This window comes from Delphinus delphis, chromosome 3 (genome assembly GCF_949987515.2).
Source record: "Delphinus delphis chromosome 3, mDelDel1.2, whole genome shotgun sequence".
NCBI classification, from domain to species: domain Eukaryota; kingdom Metazoa; phylum Chordata; class Mammalia; order Artiodactyla; family Delphinidae; genus Delphinus; species Delphinus delphis.
Genome location: NC_082685.1, coordinates 22,683,896 through 22,708,371, shown reverse-complemented (window position 1 = coordinate 22,708,371; position 24,476 = coordinate 22,683,896). Strand labels below are relative to the sequence as shown.

Sequence of the window (24,476 nt, the reverse complement as noted above, 5' to 3'; positions counted from 1 at the left end):
ACACAGTATATATAATCTGTTACTTGATTCTTTAAAGTAGGTGGGAAAATATTCAACTGAATATGTCCAAAATACTACAGTTTGGGAGTACTTTATTATTTTTACAGGCTGATACCACCATCTCAAGTAAAAACTAATAGAATTTTTTTTAAAAAATGGATAAGAACTTCACTCATCATAAGAAATTGATTAAGAAACCCAAAGTTGATCTTGAGGTTCACCAGAATATGAACAATGATTGTATTGTTACCTGGGTGTTTTAAAGTTCGTAGAAGAATGGGATCTGCCATGTGGATGGGGAGTGGAGGCAGGGAGTATGGTGGCAGGGAGACAGACAGAAGGCAGTCATTCCCCATGGGTTCCTGATTCTACTACACAGGCCCCATGTCTCCATGCAGACCTGTCCCTGGAATAGAGGAGGGTATGCAACAGAAAGCCATTGCTGAGTGGAAATGCCCTTTGAAAGAATCTGCTTCTTAGCACAGGATTCAACTTTCTGATCTATAATTTTTTTTTTTTTTTTTTTTTTGTGGTACGCGGGCCTCTCACTGTTGTGGCCTCTCCCATTGCGGAGCACAGGCTCCGGACGTGCAGGCTCAGCGGCCATGGCTCACGGGCCCAGCCGCTCCGCGGCATGTGGGATCTTCCCAGACCGGGGCACGAACCCGCGTCCCCTGCATCGGCAGGCGGAGGACTCTCAACCACTGCGCCACCAGGGAAGCCCCTCTGATCTATAATTTGATCTCTTGTGTGGCCATGCCCATAAGAGAGAAATGCTGTGTGTGGACGACCATCACAAAGCCAAATGAGGAAATGTGTGCCTTCAATGAACGTGACTGCCCTTGCCAGACACATCACTTCTGGCCCCGCAAGGGTCAGAAGTGGGGTATAAAGTCAGGCCAAACTGCCTTCTTGGGCGTGGCACTTGATTTCTCTGAGTAACTCTGCAAAGTAGGGGGAAATTTCTTAGCTGAAGTGAGAATTTAGCAGTCTAGTAACGCGTGGAACACCCTGTGTCTGGCCCACAATGGGTGCTCAGCCATGTACCCCTATAGTGACTTTGATAGGGTACATCACACCTCTCTGGCCCTAACTAAATAAACCAAGAGCAACCAGACTCTTTTTCAACTCTTTCAAATGCAGTAAACAACTGCATTATGTTAGTTAAAACATAACTAACAATAAGTTTCCAGTTTAATAATTTAATTAGCGTTGTTAATCTTTAGCCAGGGTTAAAGGTCTTTCTTACCAAGTTCCTGAGAAAGCACATTCCCTGCTAGTTTGTTTTCTGTGAAGTTTTAGAAAATTCTTTTTTTTTTTTTCCAGTAGTTAAGCATTTTCTTGGCATGTAGCTAAAAGTTTGAAATAAAGCTTATCTCAGGGAAAATCATTTTTCTTAGGCATCATCTTCAGGAAGCCAAGTGCCCTTGCATTCCCCACCCTCCCCCCACCACCAACCCCACCAATACTACCAGCCACTGTGTTTCTGTGCAGGACTTGAGCCAATGAGGGCAGGAGATTCCTTGCTTGGAGAATGACATGTTAGTAATGACCCTACCTTTGTTTAGCCCTTTACAGTTAATAAAGGTCAATAAAGCCCTCTTGCACACTTCAGTTTCCTAATTCTTCCAACTGTGTCAGCCAACTCTCATCTCCATCTTACAGACGAGAAAATTGAGGTTCAGAGAGGGGAGATGACTCACCCAGTGACATGCTTAGAAAGGAAGAGACAGAGTCAGGACTCTAATCCAGATTGCAGTGGTTCAAGTCCAGGTCTCAATTCCGTGGGTTGGCAGGGTAGGTACTCAGCAGACCAGGCTACAGGGCAGGGAGCCTTCCTCGACAGGACCCAGCCAGCAACCAGCCTGAATGGCCATGGAGTCATCTAAATATTTCTGTTGCCCCTGAAAGAGGGTAAGAATCTTCCCTTAGCTGGTAGGGCATTTGGTTATTTATCTATAGGTTTTATATCCTTTCCCACATAGTGTTTCCCAAACTTAGCTGATCATAGGATACCCCTGGTGTATTTCTTAAGGATCACCTTCCTAGGCTCCACCCCTGCTTTACTGAATCAGGATTTCCAGGAAGCCGCTTTCCAGGTCAGCACTACCTCCCCAAGGAGCAGGGATTCTGGAGCCAGGTAATAAAACGTCACACCCTGGCAGCACCGCTTCCTTGTAACCAAACCCTTATGAGGGTTAGATGGGGTCATATAAGGAGGGCTCTTATGATATGTGGTTATTAAACATTAGTGTTATTATTAAGCAGCATCCTAATTTTGCTGATAAAGATGCAGAAACTTGGGGCAGTGGGATAATGTGTACAAGGTCCCAGAGTCGTCGGTGGAGCTGGCATTGGAACTCAGGTCTGTTGCCTCCACCAGCATAAGCCCCTAACCACTACACACCCCTTCCCTCATCACCTCCATCGGAGGATTCCAGGTTACAGGGCAGTTAGGGAGGTGCGGCTTGGAGCCAGAAATTCAAGTTCCACTAACCAACTGGTTCAGTAAAGTTATTTGGCAATGAAACTGATCACCGTTGTCTAATTGGAGCAGACTGTTTACCAGCCATGAAGGCTTGTATGTGGTGGGAAGTGGTCCTGGGCCTCTGAGTCAGGGGGTGGTCCTCGCCCTTGCATAGCTGTGCACTGACTGTGTAACATCTAACCTAAAAGGGAGACAGTATTGCCCTCCCAGAATTGGTGATGAAGGTTGTGATATAACTTAAATAATGACTTGAAAAAAGATGGAGTTAAGTACCATTTCCAGTAGGCCTATAATGTGTAATACAATATTATGACTAGAGAATCTTTGTCATGGCACTCATTTTGGCTTTAAAAGCTTATAAATTCTGTGACTGAGTTATTGTGGATGTTAAACCAGGTTTACTTCACTGAAATAATAGATATTTTTGAAAAGTGTGTACAGATTTGGATATGAGAATCATTCATATCACAGTCTTCAATAAGGTTTACCCAGGTTAGTAATCTGATAACTCAGTTGAAGACTGCATGGACAGAGGTGGGTGATGTCCACCCATAATAAGCTCTATATGAGAAGGGTGTCTGTAAGTACGTTTGGGGAAGTTTAGGCTGTATTCATTAGAATGTGTTTGCCTTTCAGTTTATTTACCGCATGGTGGGTCTTTCCAAATCCAGGGCCAAGCCAGTGCTGGGTATAGGAGAGGCCTTCAGTGCATACTGAATGCATATATTAATTTCGTTTATGAATGAGTGAATAAGGAAAACTTGGAGAAATTCATTTTGATGAGTTTTGATGAGGCTTCATGATACTATATTTACCAAAAACCCCTTAGCCAAGAGATTGAATTTTAACAGGATTTTTTTTCCCCTCTAAGAGATTATTTCTATCCCCTTTGAGGGGTTAATTAATGTATTAACGTATATAATCTGTAAAATAATATCTTTAGGAATGACTCATTTAAATGCAATCTAATGCTATAATTATTAATGGCCCCAGATAGCTGTCATTCTTAGTTTATTGATTTTGTCTTTAGGTAAGAAAGCCTTGACTTTATTTCTTAGCATAAGTGATGTCAGTCACTACAGAAATTTTTTTTGAATCCCACTTTTTTTCTCATACAAAAAAAATATTTTCATACCTTTACAATCCAAATTTTTCTTTGAAATCATTCATTTTAAAAAAAGATTCTTAAGTCAGAATTAACACCTCAGTTGGTCAAGTGTCAAAAAGCAACATTATAGGGCATCCCTGGTGGCGCAGTGGTTGAGAGTCCGCCTGCTGATGCAGAGGATGCGGGTTCGTGCCCCGGTCCGGGAGGATCCCACATGCCGCGGAGCAGCTGGGCCCGTGAGCCATGGCCGCTGAGCCTGCGCGTCCGGAGCCTGTGCTGCGCGGCAGGGGAGGCCGCGGCTGTGGGAGGCTCGTGTACCGCAAAAAAAAAAAAAAAAAAGCAACATTATAACTATTTAAATATACAGACACCTCCTTTCACAGGTCAGTTCCTGTTAACGCCTCTGTTCCAGAATCTTCCAGCCTCCTTTGCTTCTCTACACCCCCTATTCCATCATTTCTTCAGGTCATGGAAACTGAGTTTGTTGAACATCAGAAATCTACTGATATGATTATGTGTAAACCATAACATTCCACAGTTGACCATCTGCAGCTATTCAATCAGCTGGTCACTGGTTAGTAAATTTCTCCTTGGGAAGCTCTTCACTTAATCAATCTGTAGCTGTGAGATTTCCACCTTTCCTGTCTCTCCTTCTATAGCCTCTAAATTTCTGAAGATATTTCCGCCCTTCTGCATAACTGTCAAAGCCTCAGATAGACGTGGCAGAGAGAAGATCCTCCCACTCATCTCTTCTAAGTCTGTCCATGGCATCTTTCACTTGCATGGCTTGTCGTAAAGCTGATACACATGCACTTCCTTGAACACATTGTTTGGTGTCCCGCGCAGTCTGTCCCTTGGAGGTGTGGCATTTTCCCTTATCTCTGCCACCCCTGAAATTGGACGGTATATACATGTATGTATGTATATATACATATATATACTTTGTTCTCTGAATCTTTCTTTTGAGCCATTGTGGCTTTGCAATCATCCGCGTGGTCCCCAGTATCATTGCTAGGGCTGTACAGCAGAATGACTTACCCAGTCAACACTGCAGAAATTCTTAGCTGAGAAGCACTTGTTCTAAACTGTCACCATACATTGTCATGAAATACTGTCAGAACTGCGTGGTCAGTGGTGCTTAAGAACTCTCTGGAAAGGTATCTGATCTTTGACCAATGTCAGCCTTGGTGAGGAGACAGAGAGGAAAGTCCAGAAACCACAAGTTCAGGGATGGCTGTGCTCTTCATGCAGAAACCAGACAGTGGGGAAACCAAATCCATTTCTTCCCCTACCACCCCTGGGACTTCGCTTCCTTCCCACGAAGGTGCCCGCGGTAGCCCCAGCCCCTGGCCCACTGCTCGGTACCGAGTTTGTGGGGTGGATGATCCCAAAGCGCAGACCCCGGCAGCTGGTGGGCGTCCTGGATGCTGCAGGTCACCGACCAAGTGACCAGCCCACCAAGCCCTGGCGATAAGGCAGGTAGGAAGGTGATGTACCCCAGGGACCCCCGCATAGCAACCAAGGCCATGGGGGTGCCTTGGCCCCGGAGGCCGCTACTGGGTCAGGAGCCCCAGCCGTGGCCCCCTGCGTCTTGGCCGGATGTGCAGAGCTGCTCCCAGGTCCACAACTGGAGGGAGACCAGTGATCCAGGGCAGCAGCGCCTGGATGCACTGTTTTTTTAGTGCAAAATAAGAAATATTTTTTTTGAAAACTGGACCCCTAATTATAGAAACGGGTTATTTTTTTAGAGTGGGAAAAAAGTGAAAACTGTTCCTGGGCTTGAAGGTTGGTGTGTGAAAATGCTTGTCTAATTGGAACATGGGAGTCCTAGTCAATAATTAAAATTTTATCTGGTTTGAGATCAGCTGTCTTTGTAAGAATGTTCATATGGTATTCCTGATTAGCCTTATGGTTTTGAAATTGGTGGGGGCAGGACAGGCTCTCAAGTCTAGTTGGTATTACACCAGTATAGAGTTCTACTAAAATTCTTTTTAAATATTTTTATTTATTTATTTTTATTGAAGTATAGTTGATTTACAATGTTGTGTTAGTTTCAGGTGTACAGTAAAGTGATTCAGATATATATATATGTATATATATATATATATATATATACACACATATATATATGTTCTTTTTCAGATTCTTTTCCCATATAGGTTATCACAAAATACCAAGTATAGTTCCCTGTGCTATACACACAGAGAACTATAGGTGTAGGTCCTTGTTGTTTATTTTATATATAGTAGTGTATATATGGTACTCCCAAACTCCTAATTTATCCCTCCCTCGCCCCCCCTCCTTTCCCCTTTGGTAACCATAAGTTTGTTTTCTAAATGAACTTATTTACAAAATAAAATCCTTTTAAGTAGGGTAAAAGAGTGCTGAATTAGTAGCCTATTGCTATTTAGCATATTACCACAAATGTACCTTAAAACAAAACAACTGTGTATTAGCTTACTGTTCTGAAGTCAGAAGCCAGAAGCCTGAATGGTTCTGTATTGCTTCTGGAGGCTCCAAGGGAGCATCTGTTTCCCTGCTGTTTCCAGCTTCCAGAAGCTGTGCACCTGCCTTGGCTCGTGGCATCACTCCAAGCTCTGCTTGTCCCTTGTCACATCTACTTCTCTGATTCTGCCTCTCCTGCCTGCCTCTTTCTCTTATAAAGACCCTTGTGATTAACAGGCCCCCCTAAATAATCCAAGGTGGTTTCCTAGTCTCAAGAGCCTTAACTTAATCATACCAGCAACCACCTTTGCCGCGTAAGGTAATCGATCCAGATCCTGTGGCGGTTGGGAGGTGGACATCTTTGGGCGGGCACGATTCTGCCCACCCCAAGTCTATACGAAGTGGATCAGTATAAGCGTTCAGTGTTGGGGTTTTGGTGGGCTTGGCCTGTAGTCTGATGATAAGCCTGCTTCCTCCCTTGCCGGGAGATAAGGGGGTAGCTGTGAGTGACGTCTCAGAATCTTACTTTCCTCTTCTGTGAAGTGTGCACAATATGCGTAAAGCACAGCGTTGCGAAAACTGACATAGACTCTTCTGCCACTGGCACATAGTAGGGGCTTGCACTCTTAGGCAAGCATCCAGCCCAGTTCCTTGTATGCAATAGAAACTCCGAAAATGTGGGGTTTCCTTTCCCCATCTATCTTCTTTTCCTTTGCCTTTTTAAGAAGCGACTTTGTACACACTACTCTATATAAAATAGATAAGTAACAAGGTCCTACTGTATAGTACAGGGAACTGTATTCCTTATCTTATAATAACCTATAATGGAAAAGAATTTGAAAAAGAGTACAGACACACATACACACACACACACATACACACATACTTACATACATAGGTGTATATATATATATATATATATATATATCTGAATCACTTTGCTTTACACCAGAAACTAACGCAACATTGTAAATCAACTGTACTTCAATTAAAAACAAAAAAGAGACTTTGTGAGGCCTCCACAGCATTCTTCTCACATACACTATGGAGGCACCAGAGGGTTAGCGTAGCACAGAGCTTCGTGGTGTGAGTAAAGCTGTTTTTATTGAAAGGAGAAAAGGAGGGCTTCAAAGATACCAATTCTGTGCAGACATTAATTGCTGTACTTTGGCGGGGGGGGGGGGAGGAGAATAGCTAAAAGAGAGTAATAGAGTAGAAAGAGTAAACTGGTTGACCAGTGCTCCGGAGTTCAGTCTGGCTTTGCATCCTCGCCCACTTCCTTCTGCCACCATCACCAGGAGCACACCCTGGACAAGTTATGTCCCCCTCTGTGCCTCTGTTTCCTACATGATGAGAACATTGGGTGGATTATTTTTAAGATCCTCTCCAGCTCTTATGCAATAGAACATCTTTATTTTATGAAGCACCATGTTGTAAAACCAGATCATGTGTCCAACAGCTTGACCTGAAGCTTGCCCTATATTTAACAAATTGGAGACGGTTGGTTATTAAGGACTACAATTCTATGAAAGCTACATTTTAATTTTTTGTTTGTGCTATTGTTATATATATTAAGTGTGAAGGGGAAATAGTGAGAATTATACTTTAAAAGGAAGATATATTGCTTGGTACTCAATTTTATGAGAAAAAAATCAGTATCAGATATCCACTGGGAAGCACTGCAGATTGCTCAGGCCTGGGGGAAGCCATAGGCGGCACAGAGAAAGATGCAGGGAAGGAAACAGCTCCCAGCTTCATGTAGAGTCCCAGCCTGGTGCCCAGAGAGCTGGAGGTCCAGACCCAGAGCGCCTGCAGAATCACATGCCCAGCCTTATGTAAGACCTCCTAGGTCTGCATCTCTAGAACGGCGATAGTATTTGTCTTTTTCAGAAGCTCTCCAGGTGATTTCAATGCGTTCTGTTGGTTAGGAACCACCGGTCTGTGCCGGTGACCTTGCAGGAATAAACAGTGCCCCGAAGAAGGGGCATTTAATGTGCTGTGCATTCACTCCCTACTTGCCATCACCATTGCTAAGAATTTTTAGAATTTGCCAAGATAACCATCTTTGTAGCGTTCCCATTCCCTAGATGGCCCTTCAGGAGTTGTATCCCCCTCTTCACTAGCCCAAGATGGGAGTAACCAACTACCAAGGTGTTCTTCCTTTTGGCCGATGGGACTACAGGTAGTCACCTGTCCTCCAGGACACCACGCTCTGCTGAGTTCCTACCCACTGGTCACTCTTTCTCAGCCTCCTTTGCTATAACTTAGTCTTTCCTGACCTCTTAACATTGGAGGTCTTGGATCTCTTCTCTGTTTACGTTCACTTGTCTGTCGCTTTCCCATTGCCTGAGTTTCAGCTGTCTCTGCCCACAGATGAAGATCTGCAGACTAAATCTCTCCTCTGAACTCTGGACTCTCGTACGCAACTGCCTCCTGGACATCTCCACTTGGAAGTCCCCTAGGCGTCACAAACTCCATCTATCCAAACCTGAACTTGCTGTTTGATCCCTGACACCTGCTTCTCCTCCAGTCAAACATCTTAGGAGTCATGCCTTTTCTTTCTCTCACACCCCAAATCCAAGATTTCAGGAAATCCTGTTGGCTCCATCAACACAGTATCCAGAACGTCAGCACTTCTGGCCCCTCCTTGCTGCCACCTGCGCCACCATCAGCCCTCTCCTGGATCCCTGCAGGAGCTTTACAATTGCTCCTCCTGCATCCACTCTGATAGCCCCACTGCGTTCTCCACACAGCAGCCAGAGACATCCTTTTCAGTTGTAAGTCCTCTGATTGGAGCCCACCAATGACTCCCATTTCCCTCAGGGTAAAATGCAAAGGCCTCGCGGTGGCCACGAGGTGCCAAACAGTGTGATTCCAACTAAACCCCTCCCCATACCTCTCTGACCCCTCATCTCCTGTCTCCCTCCCTCTTCCTCTCTCCACCCCAGTTGCATGCCTTCTTGCTGTTCTTTGAAGACACCTGCTTCAGGGCCTTTGCAATGTCTGTTCCTTCTCCCTGGAATGCTGCTCCCCTGGATACGCACATGATTCAGTTCCTCACTTCTTTTTGAGCTTGCCCCATTGTTATTTTCTCCATGAGGCCTACCCCAACTGCCCCGTTTAAAAATGCAGTCTGTCCTCATGATGCTTCCCATTGTGATTCTTCCCCAAACCATTTATTACCTACTAATATAGTGGATACTTGGCTTACCTTGTTTATTGTCTGTCTAGCTTTCCATTGCCAGCACCCGACATCAGCTCCACCAAGGCAGGAATTTTTGTCTTTTGTTCACTGATTTAGCCCAAGAATCTGTCACGTGGTGGGTGCCCAGTCAGTGAACACTAAAGGTAGGAGCACTTTCTAGACCTTAAAGAAAAAACAAAGCTAAAAGTTTTGTCCTGGTCAGAATTTCATCTGTTCTGTATTTAGTATGCGATCTACTTGAGGGTAAGAATTATACCTTCTAGTGGTCCATTCAAAAACAGAAGTGAGTTAGACCAGATTATCTGTCTTTTCTAGTTACATGATTATATGTAGCATTTATTTGGTGACGTTTAAGTATAGAAACAAATTGTGATCTATACGCCTAAGTGTAAATTCAAATTATGACCCTTGGACGAGGCCAATGTCCTCATATTGGGGAAAATACAGAAATTGGGGGTAAGCATTTAGGAACTTTCATAACAATATGATAGAGTTCTAGTATATCTGCTGAACCTAATAATAAAAATGGGGGCTTTTATATGTGTCCCACTTTTTTATTTCATTTTTTCAAAATTTATTTTTAATATAGTTTACAAAAGTATTGGTTCATGATGGGACCGGAAATTAGAACAACCAAAGCAGGTCCTTCACCGGACATAGTTGAAGAGGCACTAATCAAATGGATGCCGGGGCTGACTTAGGAAACTGGTGTAAAAAAAAAAAGAAAGCTTGAAACCTTCTGGACCTTTATGAATCGTCTCATAGATCTTCAGATTTTCCTCTCCTATAGTGATTTTCAACTTTTTTCTTTTTTGCTTTTTCTTCCCCCCCGCCCAACCCTCAAGCATTAGAACCCTCCCTTTAAATGATCATTGCCATAAAACCCAGATGTAGAGAGCAGATGAAAGCAGACCTGCTCTAGTTGACTATAAACGCAGGGGCTCAGAACCCACCTGCTTGAATCCCCTCCACTCCCTGCAGGTCACTAGCATGCCTCAGCAGAGCCCTAGGTCCCTGCACACAAGTCTGAAAACTGTTCTCCTGGGTGTGAATTAGAGTTTTTGTTTGACTTTTTGTATGTTTTATAAATAATACATTAGGTACATTCTTATTCAAAATTGAGACATTTCTTCATACAATGACACAGCTCTTTGAAGTGAAAATTATATCCTTACATCCCCGGACTTGACGTTCATGGCTTAGAGGTGTCCTAGTTTGAAATTTAGACACTTCTCTTATCATAGCCCAGCTGACTGAAAACCAGCAGGGACAAACCTTAGTTAAACAAAGTCATGTGTATTTCAATGAGGGAGACCACACACTGGAGGAACTGGGAGTGTCTCACCAACAAAGGAAAAGATAGGTCTTTCAGAGCATCTTGGAGAATGGTGGAACTTAGGGAAGTTTAATGAAGCAATATTTTGATTGGCTCAAAGCAGGGCTGGGTGTAAAGGTCTGAACTGTGAAGTAGCCCATGACCTGGAAACTACAAAGTTTCCTTGGAAACTACAGAGTTAAGAAAGACATGGAAGGGACTTCCCTGGTGGCGCACTGGTTAAGAATCCTCCTGCCAATGCAGGGGACACAAGTTCAATCAAGCCCTGGTCCGGGAAGATCCCACATGCTGTGGAGCAACTAAGCCTGTGCGCCACAACTACTGAGCCTGTGCTCTAGAGCCCGCAAGGCACAACTGCTGAGCCTGCCTTCCACAACTACTGAAGCGCATGCACGTAGAACCCATGCTTCGCAACAAAGAGAAGCCACCGCAATGAGAAGCCCACGCACCACAAGGAAGAGAAGCCCCTGCTCGCCACAACTAGAGAAAGCCCGCGTGCAGCAACGAAAACCCAACACAGCCAAAATAATAATAATAATAAATTAATTTTTTAAAAAAAGAAAAAAGACGTGGAATGTTGTGTCCAGAAACTCCCTAATCTGAAACTCTGCATCTGGGCTGGAAATCCAGGCTCCTTTTCTGTGTTAAAGTGGGATGATTCATTCTTCCTAGTATGATTTCAAACAGCAAAGTTTCTGACAGTCTGTGATTGTGGAGAACAGGGTTTCTCAATGAGATAAGAAAGCAGTGGTCACCCAAAGAAGGGGGTTGTTAGGACACCTTTTAGCTTCAGTGTGACCTTGGGAGAAATACGGTTTCCTATTAGCTTTGCAGCTGACTTTATCTGTGTTTGTCATCCCAGCCTGCTTTATGAATAATGGGGCTGATTTTTACTTTCTTACTCTCAACTGACCAGCTGTTTTACATATACTAGATTCCTCACATCTCTGGGCCTAACATGCTTGATTTTGATCCAGTGGGCCATGAAATGTGTTAATTTGAGATTCTGATAAAGTTCAAATGGCAGGCGTCTGCACCTGACATCTTAACAGACCTATGATCTAGTGAAGCACTGAAAAATAACTTCATGAAAAATACCTGGAAAAGAAAGCCACTATAAGAACCAATATTAGAAATATAGAAAGAGGAAAGAGGTATGAGAAAGCAATGGTTTGAAGCCTTTATAGTGATAAGATCCTTTGACCTGCTAATATCACATAGAGAGATCTAGTTGAAGGAAGTCACCAGTTATGAGGAAAAAAATTAATAGACAAGGATACAGCATTATTTTTCATGGTGAAAAACTGAAAATAACATAAAGGTTGAAGGTGTTGCTAAATACCTGAAATGAATATTTAGTGCCATAGGGAGTGCTCGTGAAATAAGTACAGCAGGAAACAGTCAAGATATTAAAATATAGAGTATGATATCAACTTTATTTTTTTAGTTAGAGGATAATATGTATAGAAAATGTCTGCAAGGAAATATATCAAAACATCAACAATGGTTATTTCAGCATGGCTAAATTATAGCAGATTTTGTTTCTTTATTTTCTACAATAAGCTTATATTATTCAAAATACTACAATAAGCACGTATTACAGCAATACAAAGCAGCTCTAAAAATAAGCGTATATTACTCAGCGAAAGAAACTAGTTACTTTAGAAAGAAGTAATGGTTCTTAGCCAGAAAATAAGTATTTTATGAGGAAAATAATATGCTCTATGTTATTACTATTTATGGGGTTGTCCAAATGTGTTTTTCCCACTATGACTGTTAGATTGAGGAGAATAATTTTTCATTTTTGATTGGTGATTCATACGCTGAATAAGGCTGAATGAATCTGAATCTTGTTTTAATTCTAGACTTTTTAGCATGTAAGCCTTTTGGCATAATTAGTCACTTCTACTTGTAGGAAAAACAAATTTAGTAAACCAAAATGCCGCAGTAGTTTGACGTTGGTTCTTTCATCCAGAAAAAGTGTTTCAGACTTCAGACACTGTTATTGTTAATGTTATTTTTAACTCTTATTTTTATTTTTTTCTGAAGAATAGATTTCCAAAGTAAGGGATGATGAAATACTATGTCCTTATAAAAAGAACTATGTGGGAAATCACTGAAATTTGGTTAAGATAAATTGAGATTTACAGACAAATTTAGCTTTGGATTTAAATAACCTTTCTGCCATTTATAGCAAAATTATTTTCATAAATAGGAATGTAATGTAAATAACTCTTTATTTGAAGATTAGTGTGACTACAAAGTTTCTCAATGTGTAGTGACTTTGTAAGTCTTAACTAGGCCTGTCCTTTTGACCCTCTACAGTCCAGGACAATGTCTGGAGAACTTCCACCAAACATTAACATCAAGGAACCTCGATGGGATCAAAGCACTTTCATTGGACGAGCCAGTCATTTCTTCACTGTAACTGATCCCAGGAATATTCTGTTAACCAACGAACAACTAGAGGATGCAAGGAAAGTAGTGCATGATTACAGGTAACATTAACAAGTATGCTTTGGGGCTTAATATATGAATAGATCATCATGTTAGCCTATTGTCTTTAAACCTTCCCTTAGTGATTTTTCAACATTTTTTTTGCAATTGATTCCTTTTTATAAAAAAAAAAAAATGTAAGAAATAGGAAGACGTGTTTCATTCCCCATTGTTGACACTTAACACAGATACCCAGGGTTCGTAGTAACCTGAAAATAAGCCAGCCGTCCCTCCAACTCATAGGTGCGAATCCGTGAGGTCCCCTTTCTAGAGCCCTGCCTTCTGCTCGACAATACAACCACACCTGCATCCACAACTTTCTGTCTCCAGATAGAGACTGCATCTGACAAAAAGCAAGTTGTCAAGAATTAGGGTAGGTTGTTCGCTTCTTCTCAGATTAAGCCCCAGGGAATAAACCCCACATACAGTAGCTCAGATGGGAAGGATGCTGGTGACACAGTTTGTAGGTTTGGGATGGACTCTGTCAGTTCAAAAAGCCAGGCATGAGGTGAGAGAAGAGACATGCTCTAAGGCAATGGTCACAACTTTTCTTTTTTTTTTTAATTTATTTAATATTTTAATACAATTTTTAAAGGCTACACTCCATTTACAGTTACTACAAAATATTGGCTATATTCCCCGTGTTGTACAATACATCCTTGATCCTATCTTACATCCAATAGTTTGTACCTCCCACTCCCCCACCCCTATGTTGCCCCGCCACACTATAACCGCTAGTTTGTTCTCTGTATCTGTGAGCCTGCATCTTTTTTTTTTTTTTTTTTTTTTTGCGGTACGCGGGCCTCTCACTGTTGTGGCCTCTCCCGTTGCAGAGCACAGGCTCCGGACGCGCAGGCTCAGTGGCCATGGCTCTCAGGCATGTGGTATCTTCCCAGACCGGGGCATGAACCCGTGTCCCCTGCATCGGCAGGCGGACTCTCAACCACTGCGCCACCAGGGAAGCCTAAGCCTGCATCTTTTCTGTTACATTTACTAGTTTGTTGTATATATATGTATATGTTCCACATATAAGTGATATCATACAGCATTTGTCTTTCTCTGTCTGACCTATTTCACTTAGTATAATGCCCTCCAAGTCCATCCATGTTGCTGCAAATGGCAGAATTTCATTCTTTTTTATGGCTGAGTAGTATTCCTGTGTGTGTGTGTGTGTGTGTGTGTGTGTGTGTGTGTGTGCGTGCCACATCTTCTTTAGCCATCCATCTGTTGATGGACATGCAGCTTTCTTGATAGAAGACCATATAAGAAATATTTCAGCCTTCGTGGACTACAGAGGATTTCTGTCTTATTCTAAATGTTCTGCCTAGTCTTCTTAGTGTCTTGGGGGTTTGCTTGCTTGTTTGTTTGTTTTCCAGGGCTTTTTGTTTGGTTGGTTGTTTTACAATCCTTTAAAAGATGTAAAAATCACTCTTAGCTAGCCAGCCATACAGGCCACAGACAGTAGTTTGCTGACTCCTGCTCTCAGGGAAAGTCAGCCATACGCTGAGAATTGGATTAGTGGGAGCTGTGAGCCTAAACATGCCAAGAATAATCCATGCAAGGCACGTATTTGACTGTCACATGGGTAGTCAGCGAGGCCACCAAGGGCGGTCGATAAACTTTGTTACCAAACAGTGAGTCTGGCCAGGTCTTAGCATGTGCAGCCGTGCAGAAAGAGGGCTCCCTGGGAAGCAGAACGTCCTGGAGCCCTACGAGCAAGTCCTGAGGAACGAGGCAGAGGAAGACGGCAGAAGCGCATTTCAGAATTCCGGCAAGTCAATGTTCCATGATGCTGGAATAAAAGCCATAAAAAGAGGAGAGGTGGAGATGTAAAGACAGCTAGAGGAGTTGAAAAGAAGCCATAAAAGCGATTGCAAAGCCCCTAAACTTGTAAGAGCAAAATTAAAATCTTCACTGGAGGCAGCGGTGGAGAAGTAATGACATCAATGGTACCGAGAAAAAAGTGGAAACAGAGATGCTGGGGATAAACCTGAGTCACTCTCCAAGGATGAAGATCTGAGGTCGGCACACTTTTTCTGCAAAGGGCCAGATGATAAACATTTTCAGCTGTGCAGGCCCTACAGTCTCATTCTCTGTTGTTTTGCTTCTTCACCACCCATTAAAAATGGAAAAACTACTCTTAGCGCACCAGCTATTCAGAAATAGGCGTGGGCTGTAGTTTGTCAACTCCTGATATAGATGAAAAGGTGAGAGTGTGAAAAGGATTATATTTCAGGGGACTAGAGGATGGAGAGTGAAGATATAATTTATTGATGCTTCTCAAGGAGAAACTAGAAAAATGCGAAAGATGTCATAGTAAGTAGATAAAAGAATTGTCCTGTAGTGAGGACAGACATCCACAAATTAGGCTCACCCTGTTTCAGGCAAAGAGACCCACATAGGGAGATTTTTTTTTTCTTTTTTCTACAAAGCAACTTTTAAAAATTTCGTAAGCATTCAAACAGTGAAAAAAAGTTATTAAAAAAGAACAAATGACGGAGAAGTCTCAATCTTCTTATCTATGTACTGAGTGCCAGAGGACAGTAAAGGAACGTGTGCCGAGGAGTTTCCAGGAGAAAGCATGTAACCCAGGAATTTTATACCAGAGTGTCTCTGTTTACAGAGGCAACAGAAAAATACATAACAACATCAAAAATAAACTCCTCATAAATCCTTCTTGAGAGGTCAGGAGATGAAGCAAAATTGAGTTCAAAAATAGGAAATCCATAGTATATTGTGATTCCTCAAACAATTCAAAATAGAATTACCATACGATCCAGCCATTCTACTTCTGAGTATATACCCAAAAGAATGGGAAGCAGGGTCTTGAACAGATGTTTGCACACCCGTGTTCATAGTGGCGTTACTCATAATAGACAAAGGTGGAAGCAACCCAAGTGTCCATGGATGGATGAATGGAAAAGTAAAACGTCGTCTATTCACACAATAGAATACTATTCAGCCTTAAAAAGGAAGGGAATCCTAACACGTGCTACAACATGGATTAACCTTGAAGACATTCTGCTAAGTGAAATAAGCCAGTCAGAAGAGGACAAATTATTGTACAATACTACTTAAATAATGTGCCAGGAGTAGCCAAATTCATAGAGACGGAAAATAGAATGGTGGTTGCCAGGGCCTGGGGGGCCGGGGAATCAGGAGTTATTGTTTAATGAATACAGTCTCAGTTGGAGACGATGAAAACATTCTGGAGATAGATGGATGGTTGGACAATAACATGAATATGCTTAGTACCACAAAACTGTACAGTTAAAAATGGTTGAGATGGTAAACTTTATGTTATATACTGTATTACAGTAAAAAAAAAAAAGAAAGCTGTAATATAAATAGACTAGTGATGAATGTCGAAACTGTTAAAATAGAAATAGTTGTTACATTTCTAGTTATAAAGCAATGTATAGGCAAAAAGAAGTTTTAAGTGTTTTGTAAAAAATAGTAATAGCTATCTGAATCTAAAGCCCTAGATTGTAGTATCAAAAAAAATTTTTTTAATTAAAAAAAGGAAGAGGGGGAATTAAAAGTATACCAAATATTTACCTTAAATAGGAGGTGGACTCAAAAGTATGTGTGGTTTGGCTCTTTACCATGTTAGAGAAATGTATCTTAGAATGGTTTTGAGAATCTTTTTTTTTTTTGCGGTACGCGGGCCTCTCACTGTTGTGGCCTCTCCCGTTGCGGAGCACAGGCTCCAGACACGCAGACTCAGCGGCCATGGCTCACGGGCCCAGCCGTTCCGCGGCATGTGGGATCTTCCCGGACCGGGGCACGAACCTGTGTCCCCTGCATCGGCAGGCGGACTCTCAACCACTGCACCACCAGGGAAGCCCGGTTTTGAGAATCTTAATGGTAACCACTAGTCAAGTTAAATCTTAGTATATATCTTCTAAAACCCCAAAGGCATAAAAACAAAGACAGCGTAGTAAGTATAACTAAAGGTAAAACCGAAAAACTGTCATAGAAGCTTTTAAAATAACGTAAAACAAGATGGAGGAGGCCAGACAGCTTAGTAATAGCAGTATGTGTAAAAGGGATTAAAACCCTCTATTAAAATCAGAGACTTTAAAATTGTGTAAAAACACTTAAAAAGCTCAACAGTGACATGACATCCCAATCAGAATGCATGAGGGTTGCTAGCTACATGACTAATCTCTGTATGAGGTCACTGTGCATGTAAAAATACAATGACTTCCTCCAAGAATCGTTGAGCACCTCACCTTCTTTTCTCTTCACCTTTTAAGGAATATAAAACCCTTAAAGTCTGTGTCATAAATTGCTCCACTGGGGATTAGGGGTAATGCTGCTTTTATATTCATTATATATCTATATATCTACATCTATATCTTTATCTATATATTCATCAGTAAAACCAATTTGTGAATTAATGGATAAGAAATACCCCAGAGTTCTCCCCCTACCCACTAAGAGACAAATTAGCTGTGAACTCTCAGAGGAGAATAGCTCAAAGGGTTAGTTGGAGTCAAGGAAGTATCATGTACAGTGTACCTTCAAGGAATATGAATACCAATAATCTATAGTCCTCATGGGATACCAACATACTATTTTAGTATGAATCCAAAGGGAGGTAATAAAAATGGCTAACATTACAAAGCAGGACGAAGGTAACTGCAAATAAAAAGGAAGCTGTATGAAAATCGGACAAAATTCAGTTCAGGGCGAATAGATCAGAAAAATTTGATATTTATAAAATGACCATGTTTGGTATTCATGAACTAGTTAATGTTACATCAAAATATACAAAGAAAAGACTGTTAGAAATACAGACAGAACTTGATTAATCACATCAGAATTGTTCAGTACTTTAACTGTACAAAAAGAAAAACCAAAAGTAAAATTACAAAGTAAAAATAATGAGAAAATTAATATGAAAACTTAAGGGATTGTGCCAAAATTGTACTCTGAGTGGAAGTTTATAGTTTTACATGTCTCTCTGATTAAACGTTAAAGGCTTACAACAAACGAACTGAGACTTCAGCTTAAGAAATTAAAGAACAGCACAAAATAATAGAAAGAAAATAGCAATAGCACATGCTGTGTAATGATACTGCCTGAAGCACTTCATGTACATTCATTTAAGCCTCAACAGCCCTTGAAGGTAGGTGCTCTCGTTATGCCCATTTTTCAGATGAAAGAACTAAGGCAGAAAAGTCAAAGTCCTGCCACTGTTAAGTGGCAGAGCCAGCATAGGAACTCAGACAGTCTGACTCCACAGTTCATGCTGTTAACCACTATATAGACTGTCTTTCAAAGAAAACAGAGAGAAGGTCATTTTTTTAAGGTCAGAAATTAACAGAATTGAAAAATACATGAAAAACTGGTTCTCTGATAAGCCCAGAGAAAGATAAGCCTCTGGCACGTCTAATCAATATAAAATAAATAAATAAAACTCAAAGTATGTAACAAGAAGATAAGAAAGTTGCCTGTGAGAAATAGAAATATAAAAATGAAGGGGATTCCCTGGTGGCGCAGTGGTTAAGAATCCTCCTGCCAGTGCAGGGGACATGGGTTCGATCCCTGGTTGGGGAAGATCCCACATGCAGCAGAGCAGCTAAGCCTGTGTGCCACAGCTACTGAGCCTGCGCTCTAGAGCCCGCAAGCCACAACTACTGAAACCCATGTGCCTAGGGCCCGTGCTCTGCAACAAGAGAAGCCACCACAATGAGAAGCCCGTGTACCGCAACGAAGAGTAGCCCCCGCTCACCACAACTAGAGAAAGCCCGTGCGCAGCAACGAAGACCCAACGTAGCTAAAAATAAGTTAATTTTTTTAAAAAAATGAAGCCTACTATGTAGCTCTTTGCTAAAAATTTTAGAAATATTAAGTGAAATGTCTAGCCTTCTATGAATATATAAATTACCAAAATTGACTCAATCCAAAATAAGGCAAGGAAAGAGAAAAAAAAGGAACAAGGAAGAGATGAGACAAACAGAAAACAAAGAGCAAGATGGCAGAATAAATAAATAAAAATAAAACTTTCCCACAAAAATCTCCAAGGCCAATTAGCATCACAGGTGAAAGAAATTATTTCTTCACAGAAAGAAACTATATCAGTTCCATCACAAACTCTCTCAGAAAATAGAAGAGGGAGAAAGACTTCTTCATCCTTTTTTTTTTTTTTTTTTTTTTTTTTTTTTTTTTTTTGCGGTACGTGGGCCTCTCACTGTTGTGGCCTCTCCCATTGCAGAGCACAGGCTCCAGACGTGCAGGCTCAGCGGCCATGGCTCACGGGCCCAGCTGCTCCACGGCATGTGGGATCTTCCCGGACCAGGGCACGAACCTGTGTCCCCTGCATCGGCAGGCGTACTCTCGGCCACCAGGGAAGCCCTTCTTCATCCATTTTATGAGACCACTGATAGCAAAACCAAAGGGATTACAAGACAAAAATTACAGACCAATATCCCTCATAAACATAGACACAAAAACTCCTCAACAAAATTTACAACTTAAATCTAGCCATCTTTAAAAGGGATAATACCCAAAATAAGCAGAACCCAAATATGGTTCGTCACAAGACTGCAAGTTCATTTTAACATTTGGAAATCACTGTATCAGTAGACTATGACAGAAAAACATACAGTCTTCTCAATAAGTGCAGAAAAAACAGACAAAATCCAACATCCCTTCATGATAAAACTCTCAGCAAACTAGGAATAGAAGGAATAAAGTACATCTAAGAAAAGCCTATAACTAACACCAAACTTAATGATGAAAGAATGAAAACTTTCCCCCTGAGATCAGGAACAAGGCAGGGAGTTCAGCTTTCACTACATTTATTCAGCATTGGACTAGCATAGCTAGTCCAATAAGAAAAAAAGAGCAACAAAAATAAAAGATGTACAGATAGGAAAGGAACTAAAACTCTCTTCATTCACAGAAAACATGATCATCTATATAGAAAGAAGCTACCAAAAATGCAAATAGAGTGTTTAGCACAGTCACAAGATATAAGATCAATATACAAAAATCAGTTGGGTTTCCGGATAGTAACAATTAACAACTGGAAGTTGAAATTTTAAAAATCATATTTTCAGTAGCAACAAAAATATTAAATGCATGATTTCAAGACTTACTGTAAAGCTCAAGTAATCAAAACAGTATAGATATATAGATCAGTGGAACAGTATAGAGGATCCTGAAATAGACTCAAACATATATAGTCAATTGATTTTTAAATAAAGATGTCTGGATAATTCAATAGAGAAAGAATATTCTGTTCAATGAGTGGTTCTGGAAAAAATGGATTTCCACATAAAAAAAGAGTATTAATCTTTAAACAAAATCATAAACATAACTTGAAATAGATGATAGACCTAAATATACAAGCTAACACTGTAAAACTTCTAGAAGAAAACAAGATAAAATCTGTATGACTTTGCGATAGGCAAAGGTTTCTTAGATAAGACATAAGCATGAACAATAAGGGAAAAGATATGTCTCTCCACTTCGTAAGACACTGTTTAGAAAACAAAAATGCAATTCACAGACTGGAAGAAAATATTTGCAAAACCTATAGCTCATAAAGGACTTATGTCCAGAAGAGGTAAAGAATTCTTTTCATTCCAACCCAATTTGTTTAAATGGTCAAAAGATTTGAATAGGCTGATGACACTAAACCAAAGAAAATATAGAAATATCAAGTAAGCCTATGGAAAGATGCCGAGCATCATTAGTTGCTAGGGAAATGCAAATTAAAACCACAGTGAAATATCACCTCACACCTGTCAGAATCAAAAAGACAACAAATAACAACTGTTGGCGAGGATGTGAAGAAAAGGGAACCCTTCTGCCCTTTTAGTGGGAATGTAAATTGGTGCAGCCACCTATGGAAAATAGTGTGGAGGTTTCTTTAAAAATTAAAAATAGAACTACCGTACGATCCAGCAATTCCATTCCTGGGTATTTATTCAAAGAAAACAAAAACACTAATTAGAAAAAGATATATGTACGCCTGTGTTTATTACAGCATTATTTACAATAGCCAAGATATAGAAGCAACGTAAGTGCCAATCAATAGGTGAATGGATAAGAAGATGTGGTATATATAGATATGTAAAACATCTATTACTCAGCCATAAAAAAGAACGAAATCTTGTCATTTCCAACAACACAGATGGACTTGCATGTATTATGCTAAGTGAAAATAAGTCAGACAGCGAAAGACAAATACTGTATGATTTTACTTACATGTAGAATCTAAAAAATAAAACAAATGAACAGAAAACAAAAGCAAACTCATAGATACGGAGAACAAACAGGTGGTTGCCATAGGAAAGGGGGTTGGGGGAGGAGAGAAACTGGTGAGGGAGATTAAGAGGTTCAAACTCCCAATTACAAAATAAATGAGTCACAGGTATACAAGAGGTACAGTACGGTGTGGGGATATGTCAATAACTATAATTTTAATATCTTTGTAAGATGACAGATGGTAATTAGGCTTATCGTGGTGATCACTTTGAAATGTACAGAAGTACCGAATCACTGTGTTGTGTACCAGGAACTAACATAGTGTTGTAGGTCAATTATACTTCAAAAACAAACAAGCAGACAGACAAACGCATAGAAAAAGAGGTCAGATTTGTGCTTACCAGAGGCGGGGGTTGGGAGAGGGGGAATTGGCTGAAGGCAGTCAGAAGGTATAAACTTCCAGTTATAAAATAAATAAGTACTTGGGATGTGATGTACAACATGGTAAATAGAATTAACACTGCTGTACGTTATATATGAAAGTTGTTACGAGAGTAAAGTCTGAGTTCTCATCAGCAGGACAAATATTTTTTTTCTCTGTCTTTAATTTTGTATCTGTATGAGATGATGAATGTTCACTAAACTATTGTGCTGATCATTTCATGATGTATGTAAGTCAAGTCATTATGCTGGATGCGTTCAACTTAGACAGTGCTGTATGTCAACTATATCTCAACGAAACTGGAAGAAAAGAGTATACATTGGAATGTCTAAAAATGAAAAACAAAACAAAAACCACAATGAGATACCATTTTCTACCTACTAGAATGGCTAAAAAGAGAATTGATAAATACCTGTGGTCCATTCATTGAATGGAGTACCACTCAGCAATTAACCGGTCACTGATACAACAAAGATGCATCTGAAAGCACTATGCAAAGTTGAAGAAGCCAGACACATACTACTACTTGCTCGTATGATTCCATTCATGTGAAATTCTCAGAGGCAATACTGTAGTGGTAGAAAGCAGATCTATGGTTGCTGGGAAGTGCAGGGAATGACTCCTAAGGGGCCTGAGGGAACTTTGGGGGAGATGAAAATATTCTATACCATGATTCTGAAGGTGGTTACACCACCGTGTACATTTTTCAAAACTCATCAAATTGTATACTTAAATGAATGACTTTTATAATATTTAAATGATACCTTAATAAAGAGATTTAATTTCTTTTAATGTTATGGGGACATAGAACACAAAAAGATGCTTTCCCCTTTGGTAACCATAGGTTTGTTTTCTATTAGACAGTGTTTTTCAATTTCATTCCTAAGAACTATATATATATATATATATATATATATATATATATATATATATATATATATATAAAATACCTGGGAATTAACTTACCCAGAAGTAGGAGGCAAGTACAGACCACTGGGCGACATTAAAAGATGCCTTTGAGTAACTGGAGAAATATGTGGTAGGCCTGGATAGAAAGTCTTATTGCTGTAGAGATAGCAGTTCTCTTCAGCTTAATATAGTTTTGGTCAAAATACAATTGCGATCCCCTATAACATTAACAAAATAATTGTAAGAGTTACCTGGAAGAACAAATTACTGGGTGTAAGTAAGGCACTTTTGAGAAAGCAGACGAAGAGTAGTGGAGTGAAGGACCATTGCTCTACCAGATACTCAAAGGGACCCTCAGTTAAAATGGTGGGTTTGGCAGCACGAGGTGTAGATGATGGGCACACTGTAGAAAGTCCAGCCTAACATTCACAAAAGTTCATGATGGTAAATATAGCATTGAAATCTTGGTCTTGGAAGGGCAGACCAGCCAACTGGAATCTAAAATTAAGCAATTTCACATATTCATATCTTAAGATAAATTTCAAATAGCTTAAAACTGTGACCAAAAAAAAAAACTATTAGGAAAATGCAAAGAACTATATAGGTGAACATACCTATAATCTTGAAGTGGGTCACGCCTTTCTAGGCAGGAACTCCATTTGTTCCTACCTGACTGCATAATCATAAAAATTTTCAGGGTGGCAGATAACATAACTAAACAAAATTATCCACATTGTATAAAGAATATAACAGGTTACCTAAATAATAATGATGCTACTGCTGCTGAGGATAAAAAAAAAAAAAAGACATACTCAAGTAGAGGAAAAGGATAAAAGATATATTTACAGTTTTAATATTTTACATAGCTTTTGTCTCAGCAAATGTACTCATTTCTTTCTAAATAATCTTGGATGGGGGAAAAGTTTTATTTATAAGGATATTTACTTCCTTATCCCTTACCAATGGAAAAGGTTAAAAGCAATTAAAATGTCCAACAGTAGGGGATTGGTATAATTTCTAAGGCTGCCATAGCACATTACCACAAACTGAGTGGCTTAATACAACAGAGAAATTTATTCTCTCACAGTTCCAGACTCTAGAAGTCTGAAATCAAGGTGTTGGCAGGGCTCTGCTCCCTCTGACGGCTCTAGGGCAGAACCCCTCCTTTCCTCTTCCAGCTTCTGGTGGCCCTAGGCTTGTAACTACGTCACTCAAATCTCTGCCTCTGTCATCACATGTCCTTCTTTGCGTGGCTGCACTTGGTCGTATAAAGGCATCAATCATTTGATCTGCTCCCTCCCGCCCCCGCCAATCCAGCATGACCTCATCTTAACTATGTAATTACATCTGCAAAGACCCTGTTTATAAATAAGGTCACATTTTGAGGTTCCAGGTGGACAAGAATTTTAGGGGGGGACACTATTCAACCCAGTACAGATGATATAGAAGAATATCTAAAGATATAGAGAAATGTTTACAAAATATTATTGAATAAAAAAGGTGATTTGATACAATGCCTTTAAATAAAAATATCATGTATAATAGATCCAATAAAAGCCTGAAAGGGCATTTACCAAAGCATTGCTAGTGGTGCTAAGTTGGGAGAGGCTTGAATGACTTTAATTGTGTTAATGAATTCCTGTATTTTCTAAATTTTTTGCAATGAATATGTGTTTCTTTGATAAAGAGGAAAAATAGTGAGCCTTTCTTATCTAGGTTTTCAAACTATAGGTTTAAAAATGAATTCACATTCTTGATTGCTACAGATTTTGTCTAACGAGTTAAAAATATCTTAGCATTTACAGAGTTCAAAGTACATTTTTA

At 40.3% G+C, this 24,476-nt stretch overlaps 1 protein-coding gene and 1 pseudogene across 4 annotated transcripts in view; one reads left to right on the top strand and one right to left on the bottom strand.

Annotated features, from left to right (window-relative positions):
- The window catches only part of SFXN1 (sideroflexin 1), a 47,414-nt gene that overhangs the window by 2,251 nt on the left and 20,687 nt on the right, over nucleotides 1–24,476 (top strand). For 2 of the 4 annotated variants that reach the window (XM_060008363.1, XM_069540571.1), the window contains exon 2: nucleotides 12,908–13,080. The exons of 1 other annotated variant lie outside the window; for it this stretch is intronic. In XM_060008363.1, the coding sequence (XP_059864346.1) occupies nucleotides 12,917–13,080 (164 nt within the window). In that variant the 5' untranslated portion in view covers nucleotides 12,908–12,916. Of the gene's footprint in view, nucleotides 1–9,287; nucleotides 9,390–12,907; nucleotides 13,081–24,476 lie in introns of those variants that run through there. One more of the 4 variants, XM_060008362.1, reaches the window with a different exon arrangement.
- Nucleotides 4,063–4,509, bottom strand: LOC132422366 (nuclear transcription factor Y subunit beta-like; annotated as a pseudogene).